Genomic DNA, 27,592 nt, shown 5'->3' on the forward strand with positions numbered 1-27,592 from the left:
GAGTGAGTGGGTGGTGAGTGAGTGGGTGGTGAGTGAGTGGGTAGATAGTGAGTGGGTGGTGAGTGAGGGAGTGAGTGAGTGGTGTGCGAGTGTTGATGGCGAGTGGGTCGTGCGTGCTTGAGTGAGTGGTGAGTGAGTCGTGGGTGTTGATGAGTGAGTGGGTGGTGAGTGAGTGTTGATGAGTGGGTGGTGAGTGGCGGGTGGAGGCTCACCTTGAGGTCACGGTGCACCACGCCCTGCCCGTGCAGGTGTGAGACTGCGCGCAGCACCTGGCGGATGAGGGCGCTCGCGTCGCGCTCCGTGTAGAAGCCGCGCTCCACGATGCGGTCAAACAGCTCCCCGCCCGACACCCTGCAGCACCCAGCAGCATCAACAACATCAACATCCTGCAGCACCCAGCAGCATCGACAACAACAACAACACCAATCAACATCCTGCAGCACCCAGCAGCATCAACAACAACACCATCAACATCCTGCAGCACCCAGCAGCATCAACAACACCATCAACATCCTGCAGCATCAATAAAAACGCCCGATATCAACAACACCACCCTGCAGTAGCATGAACAACAACACCCAGGAGCATCAACATCCTGCAGCACCCAGCAGCATCAACAACACCATCAACATCCTGCAGCACCCAGCAGCATCAACAACAACAACACCATCAACATCCTGCAGCATCAATAAAAACACCCGATATCAACAACACCACCCTGCAGTAGCATGAACAACAACACCCAGGAGCATCAACATCCTGCAGCACCCAGGAGCATCAACAACAACAACAACACCCAGGAGCATCAACATCCTGCAGCCCTCAGGAGCATCAACAACAACAACAACAACACCCAGGAGCATCAACAACAACAACACCCAGGAGCATCAACATCCTGCAGCACCCAGGAGCATCAACAACAACAACAACACCCAGGAGCATCAACATCCTGCAGCCCTCAGGAGCATCAACAACAACAACACCCAGGAGCATCAACATCCTGCAGCACCCAGGAGCATCAACAACAACAACACCCAGGAGCATCAACATCCTGCAGCACCCAGGAGCATCAACAACAACAACAACACCCAGGAGCATCAGCACCATCTGTTCGTGTCCGTGAAACACAAGGGTTAATTTCCCACTCACGACCAGTAACGGGGGGCGATTCTGTGGACCCGTCCTGTGCCTCCTTCTCCGTGATCTCAGCCTTAAATGAGTAGCCGGTGCGGTGGTTGTTACACATCAGCAATGGGGAGACAAAGGCGGCAAGGCGTGGTGCTGGCCACAACAGCAGCAGCAAGTGCTGTTGAGCTGCCAGCCGGCAGCGTTTTGCCCCAACACTCAGAATAGAGGCAACTGGGGGGGGGGGGGGATCTGTGTGTGTGCGTGACAAGGTCGGGGCTCACAGCTGCATGATGAGGTAGAGGTGCGAGTCGGTCTCGTAGATGTCCTCCAGCGCGATGATGTTCTCATGTTTGATCCTGGGGCACACGCGCACGCCCGGCACACCGCATCCAGTATTCCCCTCCTCTCTCTGCGGCTGCGGTGAACACTTAGCCACGGACCACTTTGCTCCATTTGCTTAACCATGACCGGGAAAATATCCGGCGAGATATTAAATCCTGGCCATCACCATCATTAACATCACCACCATCATCATCACTATTATCACTCTCATCACCACCATGGTCACCATTAATAGCATCATCACCATCTCCCTAATCATCTTCAGGCACCAGCGATACACACAGCCTGAACCTCAAAGGGGTAGGGACCATTAAATAATTATCTAGCCTCTCCTCTCACCTGGAGAGCACGTGCGCTCCGTGCCCCACGTGACCCTCACCTGGAGAGCACGTGCCCCACGTGACTCTCACCTGGAGAGCACGCACACCCACGTGACCCACGTGCGCCACGTGACCCTCACCTGGAGAGCAAGCACACCCACGTGACCCTCACCTGGAGAGCACACACACCCACGTGACCCACGTGACCCTCACCTGGAGAGCACGCACACCCACGTGACCCTCACCTGGAGAGCACGGACACCCACGTGACCCTCACCTGGAGAGCACACACCCCCACGTGACCCTCACCTGGAGAGCACACTCACACCCACGTGACCCTCACCTGGAGAGCACGCACACCCACGTGCCCCACGTGACCCTCACCTGGAGAGCACGCATCCCCACGTGACCCTCACCTGAAGAGCACGCACACCCACGTAGCCCACGTGACCCTCACCTGGAGAGCACGGACACCCACGTGACCCACGTGACCCTCACCTGGAGAGCACGGACACCTCGTTCTCCACGGTGTTGTCCTTGCCGCGGAGCGCCGTCTTGGCGATGCACTTGATGGCCACGTGCCTCCCGGTGGAGCGCTCCTCCGCCAGCACCACCTCGGAGAACGCGCCCCTGAGACACGGGGAGACACGCGGGGGGGTCACGGAGAGACACGCGGGGGAGTCACGGGGAGACGCGGGGGGGTCACGGGGAGACACGCGGGGGGGTCACGGGGAGACACGCGGGGGGGTCACGGGGAGACACGCGGAGTCGCGGGGAGACTTGGAGACAAAGGTGGTCATGGGGAGACGCAGAGAGACACACGCGGAGACACGTCCCAGCCTTCATAAGTGCTCACCAACAGCCTGTGCAAGCTACACGGGGGGTCTTTGTCTTATACTTATGTCTGTCTGTATGTGTCCGAGTGTATGTGTATACAGTATATGTATTCATCTTCTTGGTTCTTTCGGTAAAGTCACGTAGAAGGGAAGTAATAAAATAATAAAAATAAAACATAATAAAATGAAATTATTTCATTTTATTATGTGACTTTACCGAAAGAACCAAGAAGATGAATCCCTGCAGTCACGAAAGCTTTAAATCGAAGTATATGTATTGTTAATGAGTGTGTATGTGTGTGTTGATGTATGCTCACAACAACGAGTTGGCACAGTGGGGAGCACAGCTGGTGCATCTCCCAGCAGCTCAGTCAACCCATGGCACCTGGGCCTGTTCCGTGACCTGCGAGCGGATCCTTCGACACTGCACGTGGGCTCAAGGTGCACCTAGCCTGGCACAAGCGCCGTAGTGACGTCCAAGCCACTTAGTGGCGAACGGCGGTTCTTTTGCTGGTTTATCCAGGATGTTTCTGTTGCGCGTCGTCGCTTTAAGATGTTCCGTGTTCATATTTTGTTGCGGTTGCACCCGACTCAAGAGCCGCATGGCTCGCAGGGCTATACCAAATAAATGAAACTTGAAAAACTTGAAACTTATTGCTCTGAGTGTACGTGGATATATGTGTACGCGCATGGCCTCAAAAGTGCACCGAGCCTGGCACGGGCACTGTGTTGAATTCACCGCCACCACGTGGCGAGTGAATGCATGCGCCTGTAGCCCAAGCGGTAGAGTGCATTGCATCCCCTCGGGCGAGAAGGGTCCCCTTCACGGGGTCCCCTCGGGCGAGAGGGGCCCCTCCATCCTTCCCCTTCTTCCCCTCCCCCACCCATACAGAAAGAAAACTGCTGATGTGGACAGTCGTGAACTGTCACACATACACACATGGGTTACATATTAAGACAAAGATCCCTCACGTAAACACACAACGTGCTGCGCAGGCCTCGGCGAGTGCACCAGCGGTGGTGGAGGGGAGGGTGGTGGGCAGGGGTGTGGTCAGAACTGCACCCGGCCGTCTTTGTCTCTCCCAGTAGGGATGTGGTACTAAGCACGCAGGCCTGGCCACTCGCCAGGCTGAGTCTGCGAGCTGCTGCTGCTGTCCCAAGTTCTGCTTTTCCCAACGAGAACACGAGGAGGAAGAAGAGAGGGAGTGTGTGTGTGAGCGTGTGTGTGAGAGTGTGTGGGTGTGCGAAGGAGTATGGGAACGATGTGCGTGAGTTCGAGCAGCATGCGCGTGAGAGAGTGCGTGAGAGTGTGCGTGAGTGTGTGTGTGAGCGTGTGTGCGTGCGTGCGTGAGAGCGCGTGTGTGTGTGTGCGAAGGAGTATGGGGACTATGTGCGTGTGTGTGTGAGTTCGAGCAGCATGCGTGTGAGACTGTGCGTGAGAGTGTGCGTGAGAGAGTGTGTGTGCGTGAAAGTGTATGTGAGTGTGCGTGGGAGTGTGCATGAGTATGTGTGAGCGTGTGCGTGAGAGTGTGTGTGAGCGTGTGTGTGTGTGCGTGCGCGAGAGAGAGAGTGTGTGCGTGAGTGTGTGTGAGTGTGTGCGTGAGAGTGAGTGTGTGCGTGAGAGTGTATGTGAGTGTGCGTGGGAGTGTGCATGAGTATGTGGAACTTGAGTGTAGCGAGCGATTAGCGCGCTGCGCTATGAACCCGGCGACCCAGCTTCGATTCCCGATCAGGGCTAACACCAGTGACGATTATCCGAATCGGTTCTGGGCCTCCCCCAGGTCGACTCAGCCTCAAAGCAGTACCTGGTGCGGTGTAAACATTGCTACTGGGGAGACAAAGGCGGTCGGGCGTGGTGCTGCCCACCCACCCCCTCCGTGTGTCGTGCCGATCTTCATAGCTGCTAGCTAACAGCACTTGCCCCGACAGTCTGTAAGGCTATAAGGCAGATCTTTGTTCGGGTATGAGTGTTGCTGGAGGTATGTGTGGGAGTGAGCGTGGGAGTGGTGTGTGGGGAGGGGGGGGGATGGTGGCGCAGTGATTAGCACTCTACGAACCCGGCGACCCGAGTTCGATTTCCGCTCGCAGAAAAAGAGCGGTGACGATTATCTGAACTGGTCGAGGACCTCCCGTAGGTCGACCTTGGATCAACTTTACAACTCCTCTGGCATTTCAAACCCAGAACACAACTAACCAAGGCCGTAGCCATGGAGTCAACATTGGGGGGGGGGGGGGGGGACCAAATCTTCCAGGGTGTTCCAACCCAGACAAAAAAAAATATCTAAATTTGAAAACTCATTTCCTGCCTAAAATATTTCTAATTTTACGAACACATGGGATGGAACACATGGGATGGACATGTTTTTTTCTTTCACAATGTCTAATAGTGTATTGCTGCTCTGTTTTAACTTTTTACCATTTCTTGTTTCATTGTATGTAATGGCAGAGATTAGCGATTCATAAAGTACAACCATAACCACAATCAAATAAACAGAAATCTATGCGTTGATTTATATGAAGACAAGTCCAGATATTGTGGCCAAGGTTTAGCAAATTGTTAGTTTTATTTTCATAGCATAGCAATTATATTTTATAGCAATATATGGGGGGGGGGGACATTTTGAGCATATTTGAATATATATTGGGGGTGACACATCCCACCCAATATATATTATAATTACGGCCTTGCAACTAACACATGGCATGGGTGGGTGGCCAAAGGGAGGAGTGGAGGATACAAAGATCCCCCGTGTAGCCTTGGCAGACTGTTGGGGCAAGTGCTGCTCGCGAGTATCACCTTTGAAGGGCGGCACGGAGCACAACACACCATCAAACAACTAACGTCATTGTCGTAAATACCACCACCGCCAACACCACAACCACTAACAGCACCACAACCAGTAACTGAACCACCGCTCACACCCGGACAGATGATTTGGGCAAGGGCCGTGAGCGAGCACCGATGAAGGCCTAAACAGCACACGATGTGGTGGGTGACCAGCACCACGACCGGCCGCCTTTGACTCCCGTTACAAATCGCACCAGGTACTACCCATTTGACGGGTTCATGTAATCGCCGCTGGTATTGACCGTGAGCGGGAATCGAACTCGGGTCGCCGGATTCGTAGCCGCAGCGCGCTGACCGCTGCACTACCGCGACCCTCTAACCCCCCCCGCACCGTGTAACCCAATCCTGCGCGATATCCAGGTACACACACAAATCCCGCTGTGTGTGTACCTACAGCACCACGTGTGCACCTACAGCACCACGTGTGCTTTAGGCACGCAACACTCGCAGACGAACGACAATCTGACGACGACGTCCCGGCGACGTCACAACGTGAATGCCTTGTGACGTCACGGCGACGTCACAACGTGAATGCGTTGTGACGCAGCGAGGCGAGTGCCGAGTTCTGCGCTGTGCGCGTCGAACTGGGGATCAGACGTCTCACAGAGAGAGAGGACGCGGCCCTTGCCTATAAACCAAGGCCGTATTTATAATATATAAATAATATTTAATATATGCTCAAAATGTCCCCCCCAATATATTGCTATAAAAAATAATTGCTATGCTATGCAAATGAAAACAACAATTTGATAAACCTTGGCCACAATATCTGGACTTGTCTTCATATAAATCGATGCATAGATTTCTGTTTATATGATTGTGGTCATGGTTCTAATTTATCAATCCCTAATCTCTGCCATTACATACAATGAAACAATAAATGGTAAAAAAAAAGTAAAAACAGAAATGTAATACAATACACTATTAGACATTATTGTAAAAAATAAATAAAAAGTCCACGCCATGCGTTAGTGAATTTTTAAATATTTTAGGCAGGAAATGAGTTTTCAAATGTAGATATTTTTCTGGGTTGGGACCCCCAGACACCCTGGAAGATTTGCCCCCCCCCCCAATGTTGCCTCCATGGCTACGGCCTTGCTATAAACACCTGGGCAGTTTCACGAGCACAGGCTCAAGCGAGCCCCAGACACTGCTGATCACACGCTGAATGACGAAACCGGTCCAGAGTTGTGCAACGCGTTGAATCAACGCGTGCCGAAGTGATGCGCCGTTGACGTGTACAGAATGGTCGTCCTTGTTGATGTGGAGGGCAGACGTGGGAAGACGGTGGTGGGGGGGGGCGGATCGTCGTCTCGCGCAGTTGTTTTATCAACAGAACCCTTCACTGCGTGTGCACAGGCCGCACAGATAGAGATCGCCCGGGTAGCCTCCACAAGCTGCGGGGGAAAGTGCTGTTAGCGAGCATCTCTGCAGGCCGGCACGGCTCACCAATGAGGGTGGTCTTGTGCCAAAAATTAAACACAAGTGCCGGCCGCCTTTGTCTCCCCCAGTGTACCAGGTAAATTGTTTGAGGCCGAGTCGCCTCAGGGGAGGGGGGGACCAGGACCGGTTCGGATAATTGTCACTGGTGTTGGCCGTGCGCGGGAATCGAACTCGGGGTCGCTGGGAATGGTCGAACTCTATATGACGGGTCCGTAGCGCACTGCGCTAACCGCTGCCCCACCGCTCCCCACGCCGGCGTTTGGGGATGAATTCATTCGCGGGGCGCAGCTGGGACGAGGGAGTGAGGAGTGTGGAGTGTGTGTGCACGTGTGTGTCTGTGTGTGTGTGTACACGTGTGTGTGTGTAGTGTGTGTGTGTGTGCACGTGTGTGTGCGCACGTGTGTGTGGTGGGTGTGTAGGGTGTGTGTAGGGTGTGCACGTGTGTGTGTAGGGTGTGCACGTGTGTGTGTAGGGTGTGTGTGTGGTGTGTGTGGGATGTGTGTGTGCGTGCGTGTCTCCACGAGGGCTGTCCGCTGTATCACTGTGTGTTCGTGCGTGGTGCTGGCTACCCACCGCCTCGTGTGCCGTGCCGTCCCCAATGGGTGCTCGCTAACAGCACTTGCCCCACCAGTGTGTTAAGACTATACGGGTGATCTTTGTATTTGTGAGCACGAGGTCGTAGTGTTGGCCAAACCGCCCCTAATAGGAGCTCCTCACTAACAGGATTTGCCCCAATAGCCCGTGCGAGCTACAACGTACGGTGCGAAAAACAATCCGACACACTGTACATACACACATGGGGGATATTTATCTGTGCGAGTGGTGGCGCAGCGGTTAGCGCACTGCGCCACGAACCCGGCGAGCAGAGTTCGACGTTTCGCGGCGACCCCGAGTTCAATTTCCGTGCAGGGACAACACCAGTGACGATTATCCGCAACGGGTCCTGGACTCGCCCCCGATGTCGCCTCGGCCTCGGACAACTTACCCAGTGCGATGTGCATACCAACCATCGGCACTGGAGAGACAAAGACGGCCGGTCGTGGATTTGTCCACACTACATCGCCCCCCCCCCCTACTTGGAGCGCCGTGTCGGCCGTCAGCGGCGACTCGTGGACAGCACTTGCCCCAGTAGGCAGTGTAGGCTCTAACGGGGGAAGGGTGGGTGTGCAGAGCCCATATTTGAGATTCTTTACCAATGAGGAATATCAAATAAATAACTCGCCAATCTGTTATACTTCTCGCCCCAGTGCGCGTGTGTGCGCTACGTCTGCGCAGTGCCGGATGATCCTCGTAGCAAAAGTAGCTACATATGTAACTGCTACATATGTAGCTACACAAGTAGCTACATAAGTAGCTACATATGTAGCAGCTACACGTGTAGAAGCTACACATGTAGCAGCTACACGTGTAGTAGCTACGGGCCCCGCACTTTCAAGGGCCCGCGCGCTAAATGCTTTCAAGCTATCAATTCGGTTAAGTGATTCTGCACTTGCTCTATTACTATAGTACTATACCGCCTTCAACTTTTATGAACGACTGGGTGTTTAAGGTTAGCGATTTGTCGTATTATCTGGCTGTACAGTATAGCAAATGAAAAATACAATTACTTTACTATGCAAGTAAAACATTTGTCTTTTAATATTTACGCGTTTAAATATAAAAAATAGGGCCCCTTTGTAACATATGCTACAGGCCCCGCACTAGCTTAGCCCGGCACTGTGTCTGTGCGCGTGTTGTCTCTGACGGGTGTGCGGCATCTGCCAGTCATCTCAAGTCAGTCAACCCATGGGGCACTGGGGTCTGCTCCGTCACCTCCTGCCAGCAGGACCCTTCGACACTCCATGTGGTCTCAAAGTGCACCTAGCCTGGTACAAGCGCCGTGGTGACGTCACCGCGACTTGATGGTGAACGCGGGTTGTTGTTGTTGGTGTCGTCGTCTGTGTGTACACGTGTGGGGAGCGCGGTAGTGTAGCGGGTAGTGTAGCGGCTATCGTGCCACGCTACGAACCCGGCGACCCGAGTTCGATTCCCCCTCACGGCTACCAACACCGGTGTGTAACCATTGGCACAGGGGAGACAAAGGCGGCCGGGCGTGGTGCTGGCCACCCACCCGCTCGTGTGCCGTGCCGGCCTTCATAGGTGCTGCTCGCTCACAGCACTTGCCCCTACAGTCTGTGTGACGTCCGTAGAGGAAGAGATGATTGTGAGATGGTGAGGAGATGGAGGTTGATGAGAGCTCACTGGATGTGAAGAGAAGATGTTGAGCAACGGATGATTTAAGAGGAGACGGTGTTCAGGAAATGAGCAGATGATGAGGTCGTAGGATCGTTACAGATAAAGAGGAGACGATGAAGATGATGGTGTTGAGGAGGGGGAGATGATGGTGTTGATGTTGAGGAGATGGTGATGGTCATGATTTTGAGGAGATAATTGTGTTGAGGAGATGGTGATGATGTTGAGTAGATGGTGATTATGATGATGTTGAGGAGTAGATGGTGATTATGATGATGTTGAGGAGTAGATGGTGATTATGATGTTGAGGAATAGATGGTGATGATGGTGATGATGTTGAGATGATGGTGATGGTGTTGAGATGGTTGTGATGATGCTGATGAGATGATGGTGATGATGTTGAGATGGTTGTGATAGTGTTGAGGAGATGATGATGTTGAGATGGTTGTGATGGTGTTGAGGAGGAGATGATGGTGGTGATGATGTTGAGGAGATGATGGTGCTGAAGAGATGATGGTGTTGAGGAGGAGATGAAGGTGATATTGAGGAGACAGATGATGGTGATGATGTTGAGATCTTCATGAGAAGGTTTTCAAGACGTGCCGAGAACCGCGAGCGGAACTCGTGGTTCGATTCCCCGGGGTTTGAATGAAATGAGGAACTAAACAGAGACACAGGGCCCCCGGGTAGCTTATACAGACTATAGGGGCAAGTGCTGTTAGCGCGTAGTACCACGTATAAAGGCCGACACGGGTGGTATGACCGGGGCCACGTCCGGCCGCCTTTGTCTCCCCAGTGCCGATATCCACACCGCACCAGGAACCAATTTAAAGCCGCGTCGACCGAGGAACGGTTCAGATATTTCCTGCCACGTGGGTCGCCGGAATCGTTGCGCAGTGCACTTAACCACTGCGCCACCGCTCCCCACACACACACACGAGACACAAAGATCCCCCGTGTAGCCTTAACAGACTGTTGGGGCAAGTGCTGTTAGCGAGCACCTATGAAGGCAGGCACGGCCCACGAGGGGGGTGGGTGGCCAGAACCACACCCGACCGCCTTTGTCTCCCCAGTGTGAGATGGAGGGAGTGGGAGATGAAGGGAGGGACCGATTCAGATAATTGTCACCGGTGCTGACCGTTAGCCGGGAATCGAACTCGGCTCGCCGGCTTCGTAGCGCAGCGCGCTGACCGCGACACTACCGCTCCCCGCACACGTACACACGCGCATACGCACACACGCGCACGCACACACGCACACGTACACACGCACACAAAGGCAAAGATCCCCCACATAGCCTTGGCGCACTTTCGAGGCAAGTGCTGCTCGCGCGCAAAAGCAGCAGCGCCGCCTATAAAGGTCGTCACGGCGCACGACGAGGGAGTGGGGAGGGGGGGCAGTGTGAGTCAGCCCCACACCCGGCCGCCTTTGTCTCCCCAGTGACACGCGCACACGCGGACACACACGCGCACGCACGCGGACACGCGGCACTCACGTCCCCAGGACGTCTCTGAAGAGGAAGAGTCCCTTGATGTCCGGCGTCTGCTTCTTCTCGGGGCCTCCGCCCTCTGTGCGAAGCGGCATCGCCACCCTCTGCCTTCTCGCTCCCTTCTCTCTCCGCAGCTCTAGCCCCCCGCGTGTGCTCTCTCTTTTCCCTCTCAATCCTCTCCACCTCTGCCCTCGATCCTCCCTCCCTCCCTCTCGCTCGCCTCTCTCACCCACCACTCCTCTCTCTCTCTCGAATATCTCTCTCCCTCCTCACTCTAATCTTGTTCCTCTCCTCGTCTCTCCCGTATCTCTCTCTCTTATCTCGCTCTCTCTCCCTCCTCGCGACGTTGCTGCGCCCCAAGTCGACTGCGGAACGCGGAGTTCGGGTCACGGAGGAGGAGGGGGCTGGGTTCGATGCCGGGATGAGAGTGAGAGATAATCTCGCACAGAGGTACTCCTCTCTCTGTACCAAAGCGCTCTCTCAGCGCCCCACGCTCTCTCTCTACCCACGCTCTGTCAGCGCCCCACGCTCTCTCAGCGCCCCACGCTCTGTCAGCGCCCCACGCTCTCTCAGCGCCCCACGCTCTCTCTCTACCCACGCTCTGTCAGCGCCCCACGCTCTGTCAGCGCCCCACGCTCTCTCAGCGCCCCACGCTTTCCTTGGCAGCTTCACGCGCTGCGCTGCCCTCTCCTGCTCGCGATGCTCTCGACTCTCGCTCTCTCTCTCCTGCTCGCACCCCCCCCACCAACCCCCCACCGACCCCTCACCGACCCCTCCCCCTTTAGACGCAGAGAACCGCAAGGGCGGAGCGACTGTCTCTCGCTCTCTCTCTCTTCCCCTCCCTCCCTCCCTCTCCCTTCGCTCTCGCTCCATCTCCCTAAATCTTCTTTCCAAGCTCTCCCTCCTCCGTAAATCTTCCACTCTCTCCCTCCCTGTCTCGCCTTCCCCTCTCTTCCTCTCCCGCTCCCTCCCTCCATCTCCCACTCCCTCCATCTCCCACTCCCTCCATCTCACACTCCATCTCACACTCCCTCCATCTCACACACTCTCCATCTCACACTCCCTCCCTCCATCTCCCACTCCCTCCATCCCCCACTCTCTCTCTCCCTCCATCTCCCACTACCTCCCTCCATCTCACACTCCACGCTCTCTCCATCTCACGCTCCCTCCCTCCATCTCACACTCCCTCCCTTCATCTCCCACTCCCTCCATCTCACACTCCCTCCCTTCATCTCCCATTCTGTCCCTCCATCTCCCACTCCCTCCATCCATCTCACACTCCCTCCATCTCACACTCCTTCCCTCCATCTCACACTCCCTCCCTCCATCTCCCACTCCCTCCATCTCACACTCCCTCCATCTCACACTCCCTCCCTCCATCTCACACTCCCTCCCTCCATCTCCCACTCCCTCCCTCCATCTCGCCCACCCCTCACCCCCCCACGCCCCCCCTCCACTCCCGTCCCTGGGGGAGCCCCCTCTCTGTGCGGGGTCAATGAGACGTAAATTAATTGAATCGCTAATTACCCCGCGAGACACGGGGGTGGGGGGGGGGGTTGGAGGAGGGGGTGGTGGTCACGGTCAGAGATGTGGGGGAGAGGGTGGGGGGTGTTTTGGGGGTAAGGGGAGGGGCTGTGGGAGGGGGGGGGGCACAGGGGTCACCGAGACCCCGCGATCACGTGACCCTGGGTCGTAGAATCCTAATCCGAGGGGCGGGGGAAGCGGGGGGGGGGGATTAGGAGTCACGTGGTCACGGATCATGAACGCAAACATAATTTCAACACAAAACACACAGAGCGAGAGAGACATCAAACCAACAAAATACACCAGGCAGAGCAAGGCGGCATTAAACACAAAGCACACACGATTAAACCAACACAAAGCAAACACAAGACCCCGACACTAAACCAACACAACACCGTGGCGCTGAGCAAACGCAGCTGCAGCGGCTGGGACGCGGTAACCAAAGTGACTCGCACACAGATACAGCAACATCATCATCAGCAACATCATCATCAGCAGCAACATCATCATCAGCAACATGAGCAACATCAGTAGCAGTAGTAGCATCAGAAACCGCAGTAGCAGCATCAGAAACCGCAGTAGCATCATCAGCAGCAGCAGCAACATCATCATCAGCAACAACATCATCATCAGCAACATCAGCAGCAGCAGCAACATCATCATCAGCAACAACATCATCATCAGCAGCAGCAACATCATCATCAGCAACATGAGCAACATCAGTAGCAGTAGCAACATCAGAAACCGCAACATCAGAGGCTGCATTATCAGCAGCAGCATCATTCAGCAACATCATCAGCATGAACATCATCAGCATCAACATCATCAGCAGCATTATCAGCAGCAGCAATATCAGAAGCAGCAGCATCAGCAGCTTCGGTGGCAGCATCATCAGCAACATCATCATCAATAGGGGAAGCAGCAGCAGCATCATCAGCAGTATCGTTACTATTAACAGCATCAGCAGCATCAGTAGCCGAATCATAATCATCATCAGCGGCATCATCCTCCATTCTTCCTTAAGACTCCCTCGTCATCATCATCACCCCGTCCTCCTCACCTCGGCTCATCATCGTGTGGACCTCCCCTGGCCCCTCCCCCACCCGATGAGCGAGTTCGCGTCTCGCACCTGTGCCCAGGTGATGCACCATTATCCTTCCCCCCACGTGTCCCTTGAGGTACTTGGGTTTCCAAAGCCTTTGCTTTGTTTTTGTCCAGCGTCAACCACGGCTCCCACCTCCCCTCCCCTCCTCCCCCTACCCCCCCGAGATGACTCGGGGATTTTTGTTGTTGTCAAGACACCTCGGGGTCAGGGGTGACGCGATGAGGTGGGTGAGAAGGGGGTGAGTGCAAGGTGACGGGGTGAATTGGGGGTGTGGGGAAAAAAAAGGGGAAGAGAGGGGTGAGTGAGTTGGGGGGGTTATTATTTTATTTTATTAATTATATTTTTTTACCTACGTGACTTTACCGAAAAAACTAAGACTATGAATCTTTGCAGTCACGAAAGCTTCAAATCTAGAATGGGGGGGGGGGGGTGTTTATACGCAGGAATAACCTCACACACCACCCCTCATGAAGACAAAGATCCCCCTTGTAGCCTTAGCAGGCTCTTAGAGCAAGTGCTGTTAGAGAACGGCACCGATGAAGGCCGGGGCCGGCACACGAGGGGGTGGGTTGGGCAGCACCAAGCCCGGCAGAATTTGCGAACAGCACTTGCCCCAACAGTCTTCACGGCTACGCGGGGATCTTTGTCTTGTGTGTCAATTCAGCGCGGTGCGGTGTGAAAAAGAACATCGCCACCGGGAAGACAAAGACGGCCGGAGCCGGTCACCCCACCCCCTCGTGTCCCCGTGCCGGCCTTCGTAGGTGCTACTCGCGAACGGCACTCGCCCCAGACGGCCTGCGAAGGCTACACGGGGGATATTTGTCTTTGTAAAGTGCGAGCATCACATACCGGCATTCCGGACTGACAAATCACCTTCAAACCCAAACATTCGCGGACAATTTAGCCAAATGTCAAGCGATCCTTGGCAGCCACGCGTGTGTGTGTGTGCGTGTGTGTGCGTGTGTGCGCGTGTGTGCGTGTGTGTGCGCGTGCGTGTGTGTGCGCGTGTGCGTGTGTGCGTGTGCGTATGTGTGCGTGTGTGCGCGTGTGCGTGCGTGTGTGCGTGCGTGTGTGTGCGTGTGTGTGCGTGCGTGTGCGTAAGTGTGCGTGCGCGTGTGTGTGCGTGTGTGTGTGTGCGCGCGTGTGTGCGCGCGTGTGTGTATGTATGCGTGTGCCTGAGTGTGTGTGGGTCGGGGGAGCGGTGGGCTTGGTGGTTAGCGCACTGCAATAGGACCCGGCAACTCGAGGTTTCTCCTCTTCGACTGCGATGAAAAACAGTGGCGAACGAATAGGAGGAAGTCTTTTGGCGGCAATAAATTTCCACGTGATGGGCCAACTTCGTTGAGCTGTCAGCTGTGGCCAGGTCGCTTCTGAAAAAAGCGCTGTGGAGCTCGGCGAGCCTTACCTGGTAAAATAAAAATAATATATAGTTTGGTTTCGTTTTCATCGTTCAAATAGAGTCGGTCCTGGGCCTCCTCTAGGTTGACTCAGCCGTAAACGAGTGCGGTGTGTCAACCGTAGCATTGGGGATACAAAGGCGGACGGGCGTGGTGTTGACCACCCACTCCCCTCGTGTTCCGTGCCGGCCTTAATAGGTGCTCGCTAAAAGCTTCCCTCCCCAACAGCCTGTTTCAGACTGTCTGGAGGATCTTTGGCACGGCGCACGAGGGGGTGGGTGGCCAGCGCCACGCCCGGCCCCCTTTGTCTTCCCAGTGCGAATCGCTTCAACACACACCACAGACACCCACACATCCAGACACTGGACACACCCAGGTATATCCAGTTGTGCGTGTCTATTTTTGTGACAAAGATCCCCCGTGTAGCCTGAACTAACTGTGAGGGCAAGTGCAGCTAGAGAGCACCTATGAAGGCCTGAAGGCCACCTCGGCACACGTGGGGGTGGATGGGCAGCACCACGCCCGGCCGCCTTTGTCTCCCAAGCGGTGATGTTTACGCACCGCACCAGGTACTTATTTGAGGCTGAGTCGACCTAGGGGAGGCACAGGACCGGTTCAGATAATCGTCACTGGTGTTGACCGTGAGCGGGAATCGAACTCGGGTCACCTGGTGAGTTCGAAATTCTCACTCACCTGGTGAGTTAGAGAATACATCCTGACTCACGTGGTAAGCAATTCTCACTCACCTGGTGAGTTAGAAATTCTTACCTGTGGAGTTAGCATTTCTCCCTCACCTGGTGAGTTAGAAATTCTCACTCACCACGCATTCACTCCCCTGGTGAGTTAGAGAACACATTCTCACTCACGTGGTAAGCATTTCTCACTCACCTGGTGAGTTAAAGAACGATTCTCACGCACAGATGTATCAGCGGCTGCGAGGCAAAGGTAGGCGGCGTCTCGCTCGCCACTGCGTCACGGCATCTTGAGGGGCGTCGACTCCATCGGGAGATTCCCGTGAGTTGGAACATCGTCGCTGCCGCAGGCGGGGAGGGTGACCACGAGATGCCGCACCTCCGATGTACGGTGGGAAAGAATTCCAAGACACACACACACACACACAGCTGACTCTTGAAGAAGAGAGGGAGGGTGACCTTGCCTTTGAACGCCTGCAAAGTTCACCGGCGTCGCTTCAAGGCAAGAGCCTGACTGTGCTCCTGATGAGACGAAACCGGTCCAGAGAGTGTTTGCTCGAGTTAGACCAAAGCTGCTGTAATCGTACGCTCTAAGAAGGCCGTGCTGCTGATGGGATGGTTAAAAAAAAACATTAGTTCACCTAATTTTTTTACGTGTGGAGAGAGAGATATGTGTGGGGGCGGCGGGCGGGCGGGCGGGCGGGCGGGCGGGGGGGATCACCTGCTGGTCAAGAGAGCTTTGATATCGAGCGATGCCTCTGGGCTGGTGGTGCGGGGGGGGCTAACGTCTGGTTGACGTTCGTCAGCTGTTCACCCTCGCGGTGTGCATTTCACGTTCCGCGCGGTGGCAACACGGGGGGGGGGGGGGGGCTCCTCTGTTGACCCCGAGCCCCCGAACGTGGCCGGGGCAGCAGGCAACAGCGTGACAAGGGCGCCACCCCCCCGCCCCCGCGCGCCCCCCCCCCCCCGAGGGGGGACGCGGGCGCACCCTGTTGGCGTGTCCCCACGGGCGCGCCCCCACGATTACCGCCGCGTTCCAACCACCACCACCGCCACCACTGCCGCCGCCGCGCCTTCGCGAGCAGCACGATGCTCCCACACTGCCCTGCGCTCCACTGCCAATCCAGGGCCGTCTCTCCGGTGGCCGCACGTGGCCTGCAGTGACCCAGCAGCCAGCGCTGTGGAGGCAGCGGCAGCGGCCGGGAGGGTTGGCGGATTCGCCGCGCGCCTTGGGCATGTGAAACTCACCTCTTGAAAACGAATGTCCTTCGATTGGAAACTCGTGTCTTGAGAACTGCGAAAGGAGTTCAATGCACAGTGCAGACGCAGTACGAAATGCCCTTCCCCGTGGGCGGGCGTCGGAAGAGGAGCCGTAGCCTGGCTACGAGAGCAAGTCTCCATCTGCTCCATCTGTGTGATGGGGCAGAGTTGTTGACCCCCCCACCTCGCTCGCGCGTCGGTTTCCTGCCACGTGGTGTAAACAACTCCCGCACCCCCCTATTCCACCCCCCCCTGTGTACATGTAAACAACTCCTCCCCCCCACTCCGCCCCCCCCCACCCGTGTATACGCAGCGGGCTACGCCGTGAGAGCGACGCCGCTCTACGAACTCTCTCGCTCGCCCCTGGGAGGCGACAATCACCGCACGACCTCCAGGCCACGATGGCCCGGATTGGGTTCCTCTGCAGCAATGCAGTTTGCTTTTTTGCTCCGATTTCTATTTGCTTCTCGGCTGTAAATGATTTAGTTTTGCTCGTCATTTCGGGGGCGCCCCCAGCCCGCCGCTCCCCAGGTCACGCTCTTCCGAATGCGTCTCCCCCTCGCCTCGCCTGAATTCTCACAAAAATCAACTCCAGACTTGACCCCAAACCCACATCTTGTACTTTACATTCGCGTAACAAAGTGGTCTCTTATAACCTAGAGAATACGGTATCGCGACTGGTCGGCCACGTGGAATGTCCAAACGCTGCCTGGCGAGGACATGAGAGGCTGCCATTCCTCTGCCGGGAGCCGGGCCGGTACTAGTTCTGGCTCCGGTCACCACCAGCGTGGACAGTCCTCTACTCACTTGGTCCGCCGCTCGGGGCAAGAAGCTCGTCAAACAACAGGGAACGGTGCTCTCTTTCTGAACGAAAGAATGGAGGAAGAGGCGTTGGAGCGTGGCGGTGGCGGGGTGCGGGAAGCTGCGAGTCCCAGGCTCCCCTCCCCGTCGACTGCGGGCGAGGAATGGTGACGGTGGTCGTGGTGGGCGCGATGACGGTGGCTTACGCGGCCACCGAAGATGAGCAGCAGTGGAGGGATGCAGACAAGGCCGACGAGTCGAATTGCCCTGCTATGACAACACGTGCTCAAGGCTGCTGGCTGAAGTGGCTCCTCGGGATAGAGTCGTCTCATTGGCTGCTGGATCAATGAGGTTGCCGACATACTTGGTAAACATTTACAGACATTATGTTCTTGCGCGCACAAAGACGGCAGCAGCAGCAATGCGGTTCATGAGCTCGATGCCAATATCGAGGTCTTCTCACGACCAGAGGGCTTCAGGGGTGAGAGTTTGTGTAGTTTTGCTGTTCCTCCTCTTCTGTTGAAAGGAGCACGGCTATAGTGGGTTTACTACGCGGTCAGTAGTTTGGGTTGCGTGGCCACAATCGCACTACTGTGGCATGCGTCTGCGATTTTCCATTCGTGAAGGAGATGTGCGCATCGGCCTGTTGATCATCGGAAGGACAACCTACCCATGATCAACCAAGACCACGACAACGTCCCTCGCCGCCAACCCAAGTCCCAATCCCACTTCTGGGATCGCGCTGCCGCTGCTGCTGCTGCTGCTGCTGTCGCCATCCCAGAATCTCACCGCCCAGATCCGGAAGAGCGCTGCTGGGTGAACGGAGTGGAACCACACGGACATCCAGAATAATAAGAACCTCCTCATTCGAGACGCAAACATCAGCGGCACCTCCTCCTGGCTTTGACTTTCCTCCTCCTTCTCCTCCTCCTCGAAGACACCGGTTGGTGGAACCATGAACCGCACACCACCAGAACACAGAAATGAAACACCACAACCACGGGACGATGCGTCAATCACTCTTCTATTCAAACAGGACAACACTGACCAGAGGAATTACAACAAAACTCAGTGGGCAGCCCCACTGCCCCCTCCTCCGCACGTTGGAGCCCTTCACATGAAATATCAAAGTATTTTTTAACACATCCCATCAGCCACACAGCCTTTCTACTGGCAGTGCATAGTTTCCGGTTTCGACATGCAGTGTCTCATCAGCAAAGTCAGGCTCGCTTGAACTAATGCTGATGAACTGCCCAGATGTTTACAGGCAAGGGCCCCCCCCCCCCATCTCTCTCTATGGGTCCCTAGTTCGACCCAAAACCCTATCGTACACAGCGCAGGATAAATATTGTAATACACAACACAATATTTAACTATTTTCTGTCAAGTATTACAGACGCATTACCATCACAGGTAGTTCACAATCTTGATTCGTAACGGAGTTGGCAAAACACTTCGAGGGCAATCGCTCGTGCAAGCGACCGTGCCCTGCTAGCACGGGGGGATCAATGAGTGGGATCACACGGCAACATCACCAACACCTCCCCCTCCAGCACCACCACCGTCGCCGCCCCATCGCCGCTCGCTCCCGCCGGGGGAGACGCTGACGGACGCGATTGTCCCGGTCGCTGCGTCGTCAGCGGTTCCGCAGTCGGCTGCGACGCGTCGGTCGTGCACAGCACTCGCAGCAGGAGGCTGTGCTCACGCGCGCGCCCCACCGTGGCGCTCGCCGTCACCTCGTCGCCGGTGAGCAGCGGCGCCGGGAAGCGCAGGCGCGACGATGCCAGCACGCAGCCGGCGCCGGGCAGCCGCGTGCCCAGCAGCGCCGACACCAGCCCCAGCAGCAGCACGCCGTGCACCACCGCCCGGCCCGGCGCGACGCCAACGCCGACGGCGTCGTGCACGGGGTTGGTGTCACCCGTGAGCCTCGCGAAGTCGGCCACGTCGCGCGGCGTGAAGACGCGGCGCATCTCGGCGCGGTCGCCCACGGCCCACGCGGCGTCGCCACGGCGACCAGCCGGGGCGGGCACAGGGGGGTGCGACGAGGTGGGGGGGGGCGAGGAGGAGGTGGAGTAGAATGAGGCGTTAGCCGTGGCCGGGGATGGAACTCGGGTCGCCGGGTTCGTAGGGGATGAGGAGGCGGAAGAGGAGGGAGAGGAGGAGGTGGATGAAGAGGTGGTGGACCATGAGGTGGTGGACCATGAGGTGGTGGACCATGAGGAGGTGGACCATGAGGAGGTGGAGAAAGCAGAGGAGGGGCCAGGTTGCCCACGGATCCTCCACTCGCACTCCGCCCCCATCCGCCGCCCACCACCAGTTGCTGTTGGCAACAGATGGAGGAGAGCGGGAGGTGTTGGAGGAGACAGCAGGACCCGGAGCTTCGCTATGGCGATCAGGGAGCTCATGGCAACACCGGTACAGCCTCGGCAACCAATTGCAGGCAGCCGATGACAGTCGCAGGAAGTTACAGTCGGTCAGTCCAGTCTCAGGTCCCGGCTGTTGCCCGACAGGGACAGGAGGAATGGAGACACCTGGTGGAGACAGGCGACGATTGTCAGAGGCGCCAAGACCCTGGGTTCAAATCCAGGTTTCAGCCACAGACTCTCACAGAGACCCGCAGACTCACCCCCCCCCCACTCCGTATCTCCTTCGTGGCTCCTCTCCCCCCTCTCTTATTTATATAGCGTCTTGTTTCACTGCAGCTCTCTTACCCATTCCAGCAGTTGCTTCTGGCTGTGGTGGTCCCACCTAATGACGAGCACTTGTGTTGCGCCCGAAACGTCGTGATTTAATTTATTTTTTTACTCTTAGTATTTTTTACCTACGTGACTTTACCGAAATAACCTATGAGTATGAGTATAGCAATAGAAGGGATGTCAGAGGTAGCTCTGCAACATCCACTTCCACGGGATGTTCTTCTGTGTGAGATGTATATTTCGTGACCGCGCAATGCCGGTAATTATCGCAGTCGGGAAACACGTGGGAAGGAAAACGTCAGAATTAATGAACAAAAAAATGTGCCCGTCATTTGCAAGCGGGATTCCACAAAGTTGCTTTGCGTTGCCGAGTAATGGGCAACTTGTACCGTGTGTTGCAAAGCGTCTAGAACAACGCGACACAGACCACCACAACAAAGACCAAAACGATGCAGGCAACCTTTCACCGTTCAATATTTAGATTGAACCCCGAGTCCCGGGCTGGTTTGCCTGCTGTATGAATGTAAAGTTGGATCACCCGATGAGCCACTCACCTGCTGGATGTGGACGGCACAGACGAAGCCCTGGTGCCTCGAGGCCAGAGATAGCGACGCCCACAGACGCACGAGCCCACTGACACGCGTGCAAAGACAAAGGTCCCCCAGGTAGCATTAACAGGCCGTTGAAGCAATTGCCGTTGATGAGCATCTTTGAAGGCCGGCACGGCACGCCTATGATGGGGTGGTGTGGCCAGCTGCATGCCTGGTGTTTAATATTGGTGTTTAATACACACCGCACCAGGTACTCATTACAGCAGTGGTTCTTAGCCTTTACTGCAGCCTTGCACACCCTTTTTGGTTTTCAATCGTAAAACAAAAATGTATCATGTTCATAAATACGTAGGTTTGATCAAACAAAGGAAGTTGCACTCACATGCCCGTGCTTAATTTGTGTTTTCGATTATTTACCTTCTAAATAAATCTGGTCCACGCCTCGCACCCCCAGACAGGGCATCTTGCACCCCAGGTTAAGAAGAACCACTGGATTACAAGCTGAGTCGACCTCAGGGGAGGCCCAGGACCGGTTCAGATATTCGTCACTATTCACTGGCCGTTAGCGGAAATCGAACTCGGGTCTCTGGGTTCACAGCAAAATGTGCTCATTATTGCGCCGCCGTTCCACACACACTCTCACACATACACAGAGGGTAGCAGGATGGCGGTCCGGTGGTGACACTAAACCTCACAGCAAGCAGCGACAGGGTTCGATTTCCCACTCGGACGCCTGTCTGTGCGATGTTTCTCCCTGTTCTCCAGAGAGCAGAGGTCGCAAACAGGTTTTGATTCCTTACCCGTACCCTGCCGCACCAGGGTCGCAAACGGGTACCCGTACCCTACCCGATACCCGGCCGTGTACCGGTAGCCGGGTATCGAGTAGGGTGCGGGTATCGGGTACCCGATTGCGACCTCTGCCAGAGGGTGTGTGGAGTCTGTATATTTCCCCATTGCTCTGCATGGACTTCCTCTGAGTTCTCCAACTTCCTCCTCCCACAGCTAAAGCCACACACACAGCAGTAATGGTAATGCTCAAACCACATCTCGATGCTGCATTTTTTTTCTGCAAATCGCTTAATTGGGATCACACAGCAGCAGCAACATCGCTGCCGACTGCGAGAACTAGGCAGGAGCCTTGAGACTCGGCGAGGCCCTCCTGGGTAAACGAGCGGAATCGTAATGATGGTGACGATGACACCATCGGCGCTGCAGGCGGCGGCCGGGTACCTGCTGATGACGCGCAGTATGCACGACTGTGAGCGAACATCAAATCTGATGACGTCGAATGGCAGGGCAGCTCCCACCTGCACGTGCAGAGAGAGAGGGTGGCACGGGGGAGAGAAAGACAGAGCGATGGGGTTAGAGGGGAACGGACACTTGCACCTACAAGGATCCCCCGTGTGGCCACACACAGATACAGACATCCCCCGTGCTGTCAGCAAGCACCTATTAAGGGCGGCACGACACACGAGGGCGTGGCTGGCCAACGTCATGCCCCGGCTGCTTTTGTCTCCACAACGCTGATGTTTACACAAAGTACCAGGCACTTATTTGAGGTTGAGTCGACTTAGCGGAGGCCCTGGAGTGATTCGGACGTTTGTCACCGATGTTGGCTGTAAGCCGGATGCAAACTTGGGTCGCCGGGTTCGTAGTGCAGTGCAGCTCTAACCACATTGCGTCACCACTCCCGCACACACACCATGGTTGTTTTGAAATTTCTGAGCCCGATCCTTGTTTTGCCAAACGCACATATCTGTTTATACACAAACACAATACAGATGCACAACACACAGACAAAGATCCCCCGTATAGGCTTAACAAACTGTTGGGACAAGTGCTGTTAGTGAGCACCTATGAAGACCGGCACGGCACACGAGGGGGTGGGGGGCCAGCACCACGCCTTTGTCTCACCAGTGGCGATGTTTTCACATATCGCACCAGGTAATCATTTGAGGCTGAGTCGACCTAGGGGAGGCCCAGGACTGGTTCAAATAATCGTAACTGGTGTTGGCCGTGAGCGGGAATCGAACGCGGGTTACCGGGTTCGTAGCACAGCGTGCCCACCACTTCACAACCAACCTTTGTTTTTCCAAACGCACATCTTTTTTTCACACACACACAACACACACACGCACGCACACATACATACACACCTGGGGACACACAACAGCCGCCACTCGCCACTTATAGTAGGTGACGTCACCATAGCGCTTGTGCAAGACTAGGTGCACCTTGAAGCCAGGTAAAGTGTCAAAGGCTCGCTGGCAGGAGGTCAAGGGACAGACCCAGGTGCTTAGAGTTGACCGAGATGACTGGCAGATGCACCACCTATGCTCCCTACTGTGCCACCTCGCTGCGTTTTAGCTCCCCAACACTCCGCTCGTTGTTGTGAGCGTCGTTCCTCTGCCCTCCATTGTTGTCGGAGGGCGACTGCCAAGTCGCGTCCCACATGAGACCCCTCCTCCACAGAGGACGATCTTGACACCGCTGGTACCAGTCAACGGCAGGTCCGCCCAGCTCCACATCCTCCCGTACCACATAAAGCCCGGAGCTTCGTATGGAGCAAACAGGCGAGGTATGTTCCATATAACGTTAAGCAGCCGATAAAAAAGATAATTCCACTCGACTGATTCGGAATGAGACCTCCACTGCCAAGCCGAAGCTGGTTGTAAGCACGCTGCCCATGTATGGGAACTCCACCACTCTCTCCACAACTGCCCCACCGCTCACGGGGAGTGGAGGCGATGCGGTGAGTCACTCACCTCCCCGTGCAGCTCACGGAGAGCGTTGGTCACAACCAGACGGAACTCCGCTTCGTTCAGTCTCACTCCCTCCTCCTCCCACTCCCTAGGGGTGAGGGGGTGAGGGGGTGAGGGGGGTGAGGAGGGTGAGAGTGTTTCAGCTGCCGTGCCAGGAGATGGAATCGCAAGTCCAGTGCTGCTGCTGACTGCAGCGTCTCAGCGGACTAGGTGAGCACGCTGTGTTTGCTGCTCCAGTAGTTTCAGGAAACCTGTAACCGGTTTTAACCGTTTTACGTTACCGGAAATGCAGAAAACCGAGTTTCAAGCACCCGAATAGAGACAACCTCACAGTGTGAATATAATGACCTGTGTACTGCGTGTGTCCTGTGCATGTACTGTGCATGCAAAGGGTGTGTACTGTGCATGTACTGCGCGTGTACTGTGTGTACGGTGTGTGTAATGCGTGTATATGGTGTACATTGCACGTGTACCGCGCATGTATAGTGCATTGTGTGCACGGTGTGTGTACTGCGTGTGTATTGTGTGTACTGCGTGTGTACTGTGTGTACTGCGTGTGTATTGTGTGTACTGCACGTGTACTGTGTGTACTGCGTGTGTACTGCGTGTGTACTGTGTGTACTGCGTGTGTACTGTGTGTACTGCGTGTACTGCACGTGTACTGTGTGTACTGCGCGTGTACTGCACGTGTATTGTGTCTACTGCGTGTGTGTTGTGTGTACTGCGTGTGTATTTGTACTGCGCGTGTATTGTGTGTACGGTGTGTGTACTGCGCGTGTATTTGTACTGCGCGCGTATTGTGTGTACTGCGTGTATTGTGTGTACTGTGTGTACTGCGTGTGTATTTGTACTGCGCGTGTACTCTTCTCACAGGCGCGCCCGCAGGTAGAACCACTGGCAGTTTGAGTTGATGACGATCTTCTCGAAGGCAGCCTCTCGCCCACCGGGTCCAACTCGCCTCATCCCGCGTGACCCCTCGACGACCCCTCAACGGTCACAGGGGTTTCGCCTCACGGGGGTTCCTACGACACATCGCATCATCATCGTCATCATCATCATCAGCCGTGAACTATCCACCGCTGGATGAAGGCCAGAGGTCGCAACCGGGTACTCGATACCCGCACCCTACCCGATACCCCGGTACCCGTACCCGGCCGGGTACGGGTACCCGTTTGCGACCCTGGTGCGGCCGGGTACAGGTACGGGTAGACCGTGAGTCACTGGTGAGTAACTGTTTGTCACTCATTTCCCAACGTCTTGTCTCTTCTCACAATTCAAGTTCCTAGAATCAACCCACCCGCGCCTGCAACATGGCTTCATCCCAGAGGTCGCAATCAGGTACCCGATACCCGTACCCTACCCGTACCCGGCCGGGTACGGGTAGGGTACGGGTACGGCTGGGTACGGGTACGGGTACCCGTTTGCGACCCTGGTGCGGCCGGGTACGGGTAAGGAATCAAAACCCGTTTGCGACCTCTGATGAAGGCATCGCTGCCCTAGCCGGGGTCGCCATCTCCCCACGAACCGATTTCGACGCTCCATCTCCGCGGTGGACGTGACCCCTTTGGGCGTGTTGATTCACTCGTTTGGCTGCCACTCCGTTATTAGTCTCGACCACCGGTCACTTCTGGCCGTGACGGCTCCTGCCCAAGCCTCACTCACGTCTCTTTAAAAATGTTGGATGATTTTTCGATTTAAAGCTTTCGTGACTGCAGGGATTCATCTTCTTGGTTCTTTCGGTAAGGTCACGTAGAAGGGAAATAATAAAAATAAAACATTATTAAATAATTCTCACGACGTTTCGGCCACAACGCAAGCAGCTGTCCTCAGGTGAAGAACAGGTCTGTCGAGAAGACAGAGTCTGAATGACTCTCTCACCTGAGGACGGCTGCTTGCGTTGTGGCCGAAACGTCGTGAGAATTATTTTATTATGTTTTATTTTTATTATTTTATTATTTCCATTATACGTGACTTTACCGAAAGAACCAAGAAGATGATGTTGGATGATGTCTCTAAAACCGTGCATGGCCTCTCTCATCCGTGTGTTCCTATGCCTCTCGGTCGAATTCGCAGCGTGAATCTCGCCCCAACCCTCCCGCACGCTTCTCCGTGCACCCCCCAGTTGTTATTCCGTCTCGCTTGTCTCTGCTCCACGCATCACAGTCGCTGACTGAGACCTCTCTTCTCCGGGCGCCAATCTGCGGCAGCTACAGAGTGCCATCGCGTGTTCACGCACCGCACCGCAGGAGAGCATTTACACTCAAAACACTGTGCACTGTGACAACACCTCATCACTCTACCCACCACTCTCCCCACCACGACTCACCCCACCATTCCACCACTCACCCCACCACTCAACTCCACCACTCAACTCCACCACCACTCACCCCACCACCACTCACCCCACCACTCACCCCACCACCACTCTCCCCACCACTCACCCTCACCCCACCACCACTCTCCCCACCACCACTCACCCCACCACCACTCTCCCCACCACTCACCCCACCACTCACTCAACTCCACCACTCAACTCCACCACTCAACTCCACCACTCAACTCCACCACTCAACTCCACCACCACTCTCCCCACCATTCCACCACTCCACCACTCACCCCACCACTCTCACCACCGCTCACTCCACCACTCACCCCACCACTCAACTCCACCACTCAACTCCACCGCTCAACTCCACCACCACTCACCCCACCACTCACTCTACCACTCACCCCACCACTCACTCCACCACTCACTCCACCACCACTCAACTCCACCATTCAACTCCACCACCACTCACAGTATCCCCACCACTCACCCCACCACTCACCCCACCACCACTCACCGCACCACCACTCTCCTCACCACTCACCCCACCACTCACCACTCTCCCCACTCTCCTCACCTCTCCTCTTCTCACGGGAGACTCGCAGCTTTGAGGGGGGTGGGGGCGGGGCCAGCGAGCGCGCGCCTCGAGATTCTTCTCGCAGCTGACGCAGCTGCCGCTGCTGCTGCTGCGTCAACTGCCCCGCGTCGCGTGGCGGCCATGTTGGTAAGGGGGTAGACGTCTCTCTGGAAGTGGAACACGAGGCAGCTTTCGACCACCAATATTATGATAATAATAAAAGGTTTTTTGGTTTGATCGCGCAAGTATAAATGCGTCGTAACCATCCACCAACCAGGACACAGCCAATCAGTTAGGGATTTATCACGTAAACTAAACAACGCGCCAATTAGTTAGGGGCTGTCCATAAATGACGTCACGCGATTTTGGACGAGTTTTGACCCCCCCACCCTTTGTCACACGGCGTCACAAAAAGTCAGACCCCCCCCCCCTCAAATATGACGTCACAAAACTCTGCCCCCCCCCCCCCAAAAAAAATTAAACATGCTTGAAATCGCTTTAAACTATTGTCATTGTAGTGCGTATTTAATGTGGCGCTGCACTCTGATGTTGTAGGAGAAAACATTCATTAAAACGTCTATTTAATTAAGTAGAAAGTGTTGTCTATCTATATATATAAAATCGCAAATCTGTCTGTCTGTCTGTGTGTCTGTCTGTCTGTGTGTCGCCGGACCATACGCAGTTTCATTGGACGAAATGTGAGGGATTTGCGAGACACGATTGGTCCGTTTGGTTTTCCACGGCGGTTGCCCCTGGCAACGGGTAGCGACGCATTCGCTGCGGGGTGGACGCCATTTTTAATTCCCGTTAAAAATATGCGCACGCATTAACACGCGACTCTGAGGTAAATTCATCAAAGTTTCACGTCCTCTTCACTCCCCCCCCACCCCAATGTGTGCAATTACTATTATAGGGTCGGTAGATAATAAAATTATAGCGATTAGACAGTATTATTGTAGCGCGGGGGGGGGGGGGGGGGTAACGGCCCCAGTACCCAGCCTCAGCCGGGTGTGCAATCTAGGCGAGGCCGGAGGCTCTGCACGGTACTAGGCCTCAACACCCCACCACACTATATGCCGTACATATTACTGCACAGCGGCCGAGGAGATCGTGGCTGGGGGGGGGGGTAGCAGCCCATCTGTGTATATATGTAAGGTTATTAAGAAATATATTTTTCACCCGGGCAACGCCGGGTACTTCTGCTAGTATTTATTTAAAGTTGCGCATTTTGATGTGACGTCACATTTCTCAAACCCCCCTACC

The 27,592-nt window shown here is 55.4% G+C and overlaps 3 protein-coding genes across 4 annotated transcripts; all 3 read right to left on the bottom strand.

Annotated features, from left to right (window-relative positions):
• Window positions 1-6: 6 nt before the first annotated feature.
• LOC144732828 (calcium/calmodulin-dependent protein kinase type 1-like) lies at window positions 7-11,362 on the bottom strand. The gene is made up of 3 exons (XM_078614443.1): window positions 10,645-11,362; window positions 1,410-2,420; window positions 7-351 (listed from the first exon to the last, which is right to left on the bottom strand). The coding sequence occupies exons 1-2, from the start codon at window positions 10,731-10,733 to the stop codon at window positions 2,285-2,287; spliced, it is 225 nt and encodes a 74-aa protein (XP_078470569.1). The 5' UTR covers window positions 10,734-11,362; the 3' UTR covers window positions 7-351; window positions 1,410-2,284.
• A 7,062-nt stretch (window positions 11,363-18,424) lies between these two features.
• On the bottom strand, window positions 18,425-19,822 carry HTD2 (hydroxyacyl-thioester dehydratase type 2). Its single transcript, XM_078614453.1, has one exon. The coding sequence runs from the start codon at window positions 19,820-19,822 to the stop codon at window positions 18,923-18,925; it is 900 nt and encodes a 299-aa protein (XP_078470579.1). The 3' UTR covers window positions 18,425-18,922.
• On the bottom strand, window positions 19,607-26,412 carry RPP14 (ribonuclease P/MRP subunit p14). 2 transcript variants are annotated; one of them, XM_078614455.1, is made up of 6 exons: window positions 26,330-26,412; window positions 24,298-24,448; window positions 23,430-23,514; window positions 21,895-21,971; window positions 20,668-20,746; window positions 19,607-19,948 (listed from the first exon to the last, which is right to left on the bottom strand). In XM_078614455.1, the coding sequence occupies exons 2-6, from the start codon at window positions 24,387-24,389 to the stop codon at window positions 19,892-19,894; spliced, it is 390 nt and encodes a 129-aa protein (XP_078470581.1). In that variant the 5' UTR covers window positions 24,390-24,448; window positions 26,330-26,412; the 3' UTR covers window positions 19,607-19,891. The 2 variants fall into 2 exon arrangements, with proteins under 2 accessions (XP_078470581.1, XP_078470582.1); XM_078614456.1 differs by having other exon boundaries at window positions 26,309-26,396.
• Between the last annotated feature and the right edge of the window lie 1,180 nt (window positions 26,413-27,592).

This window comes from Lampetra planeri, chromosome 44, assembly GCF_965212315.1.
Source record: "Lampetra planeri chromosome 44, kcLamPlan1.2.h2, whole genome shotgun sequence".
Taxonomy (NCBI): Eukaryota; Metazoa; Chordata; class Hyperoartia; order Petromyzontiformes; family Petromyzontidae; genus Lampetra; species Lampetra planeri.